This window comes from Etheostoma cragini, chromosome 4, assembly GCF_013103735.1.
Source record: "Etheostoma cragini isolate CJK2018 chromosome 4, CSU_Ecrag_1.0, whole genome shotgun sequence".
Taxonomy (NCBI): domain Eukaryota; kingdom Metazoa; phylum Chordata; class Actinopteri; order Perciformes; family Percidae; genus Etheostoma; species Etheostoma cragini.
The window spans coordinates 129,364-131,386 of record NC_048410.1 but is presented as its reverse complement, the minus strand read 5'-3'; the positions used below and the strand labels follow the sequence as shown (position 1 = coordinate 131,386).

General features: G+C 42.2%; 1 protein-coding gene across 1 annotated transcript in view; it reads left to right on the top strand.

Annotated features, from left to right (window-relative positions):
* Positions 1-1,002, top strand: part of LOC117943360 (nuclear factor 7, brain-like) — a 16,057-nt gene extending 15,055 nt beyond the window's left edge. The window contains exon 3 of the mRNA XM_034869445.1: positions 7-1,002. Coding sequence (XP_034725336.1) covers positions 7-1,002 — 996 coding nt within the window. The remainder of the gene's footprint in view (positions 1-6) is intronic.
* The last annotated feature ends 1,021 nt before the right edge of the window (positions 1,003-2,023 follow it).

Below are 2,023 nucleotides of genomic sequence, written 5' to 3'. Positions count from 1 at the left end.
AAGGAGCTTCAGGAAACTCTGGAGCCCTTAAAGGAGAAGTTAAAGGGTTTTGAACAAGTTAAAGTGAAGTGTGATCAGGCAGCAGGACACACAAAGGTCCAGGCCCGACGCACAGAGACGCAGATTAAGGATCAGTTTAGGAAGCTTCACCAGTTTCTGGAAGAGGAAGAGGAGGCCAGGTTGGCTGCACTGAGGGAGGAAGAGGAGCAGAAGAGTCAGAGGATGAAGGAGAAGATGGAGGCTCTGAGCAGAGAGATAGCAGCTCTTTCAGACTCAGTCAGAGCCACAGAGGAGCAGCTGAGAGCTGAAGACGTCTCATTCCTGATCAACTACAAGGCTGCAGTGGGAAGAGTCCAGCAGCGCCCCCTGCTGGAGGATCCACAGCTGCTCTCAGGAGCTCTGATAGACGAGGCCCAACACCTGGGCAACCTGGGCTTCAACATCTGGACCAAGATGAAAGTCTCCTACACTCCTGTGATTCTGGACCCAAACACTGCTCATCCATGTCTCATCCTGTCTGGAGATCTGACCAGTGTGAGACTACGAGGGAGACAGCAGCTTCCTGATAACGCAGAAAGGTTTGGTAAACTCTGCTATGTCCTGGGTTCTGAAGGCTTTAACTCAGGGACTCACAGCTGGGATGTCGAGGTTGGAGACAGTACAGGCTGGTCACTGGGTGTGGTAGCAGAGTCTGTCCAGAAGAATGGAGACATACGGTCTGGGTTATGGAAAATAATGTTCCATAAAGGTAAATACTCAGCACGGTCAGCACCAGATCGATCCACTCGTCTCATAGTGCAGAAGAAGGTCCAGAGGATCAGAGTGACTCTGGACTGGAACAGAGGAGAGCTGTCGTTCTCTGATGCTGAGACTAACACACACATACACACCTTCACGCACACTTTCACTGAGAAGATGTTTCCATTCCTTTACACTGGGGATGAAGTCCCACTGAAGATAGCACCAGTGAAGTTGTGTGTGACAGTGAAACAGAACAGCTAGAGATAAAAAAAATGATGATTTTATTCATGATGTCTTTTTCTTTATTCCGTGTACTTTTTTGTTCATTTGATTTCCGTTTTAAAATACAAAATTTGAAATTGAAATGCAAGGCGTTTTTCCTTTTCATGGTCAAAACGGGATGGGAGAAATTTAAAATATGCTTTGATTTTCATTTTCTATTTCATAGAACAATAAATAAAATCTCTCGAAAATAGAAATGAAAAAAGGCCTAAGAGGTCATCACAAATACAAAAAGGTCATGCACCTTTGACATCTGTGTGAGCATTTACAATCAGTCACGTGGTGGCTGGTTTTAAGTCTACCTTTAACAGTTCCATTAGGCTAGACAACAGGGTAGCCAAACTGTCCTTGTTGCACACTTGTTGAGCCTCCATTAACAAATGGATGGCTGACAAATCTTTTGCAATTAAATTCAGATAAAACTGAGGTGATGATTTTTGCCTCAGACAGCACTACCCCTAAGATTAGGCAGGTCATTGGGGCTTTATCACTCTCTGACTCTAATGTCATTTTTGACAAATCTATGTATTTTAACAGTGATGTGAAATCTGTGGTTTGTTCTTGTTTTTTCCATCTCAGGAACATTGCTAAGATCAGATCTGTGGTCTCTCAAAAAGTGATGGCGATGCTTGTTCATGCTTTAATTTCTTCACGTTTGGATTATTGCTTATGCCTTATGTTAATGTTAACTAGCATGTTAGTTAGTAGTAATTAGCTTATGCCTGTGTTAAGGTTAACTAGCATGTTAGTTAGCAGTAATTAGCTTATACTTGTGTTAAGGTTAACTAGCATGTTAGTTAGCAGTAATTAGCCTGTGTCTATGTTAATGTTAACTAGCATGTTAGTTAGCAGTAATTAGCTTATGCCTGTGTCATCTCCTAACACATTTCTTTAACTGTCTATGGTGACACCTGCCTCTTGTTTCAATTCAATTCAATTCAAATTTATTTATAGTATCAATTCATAACAAGAGTTATCTCAAGACACTTTACAGATAGAC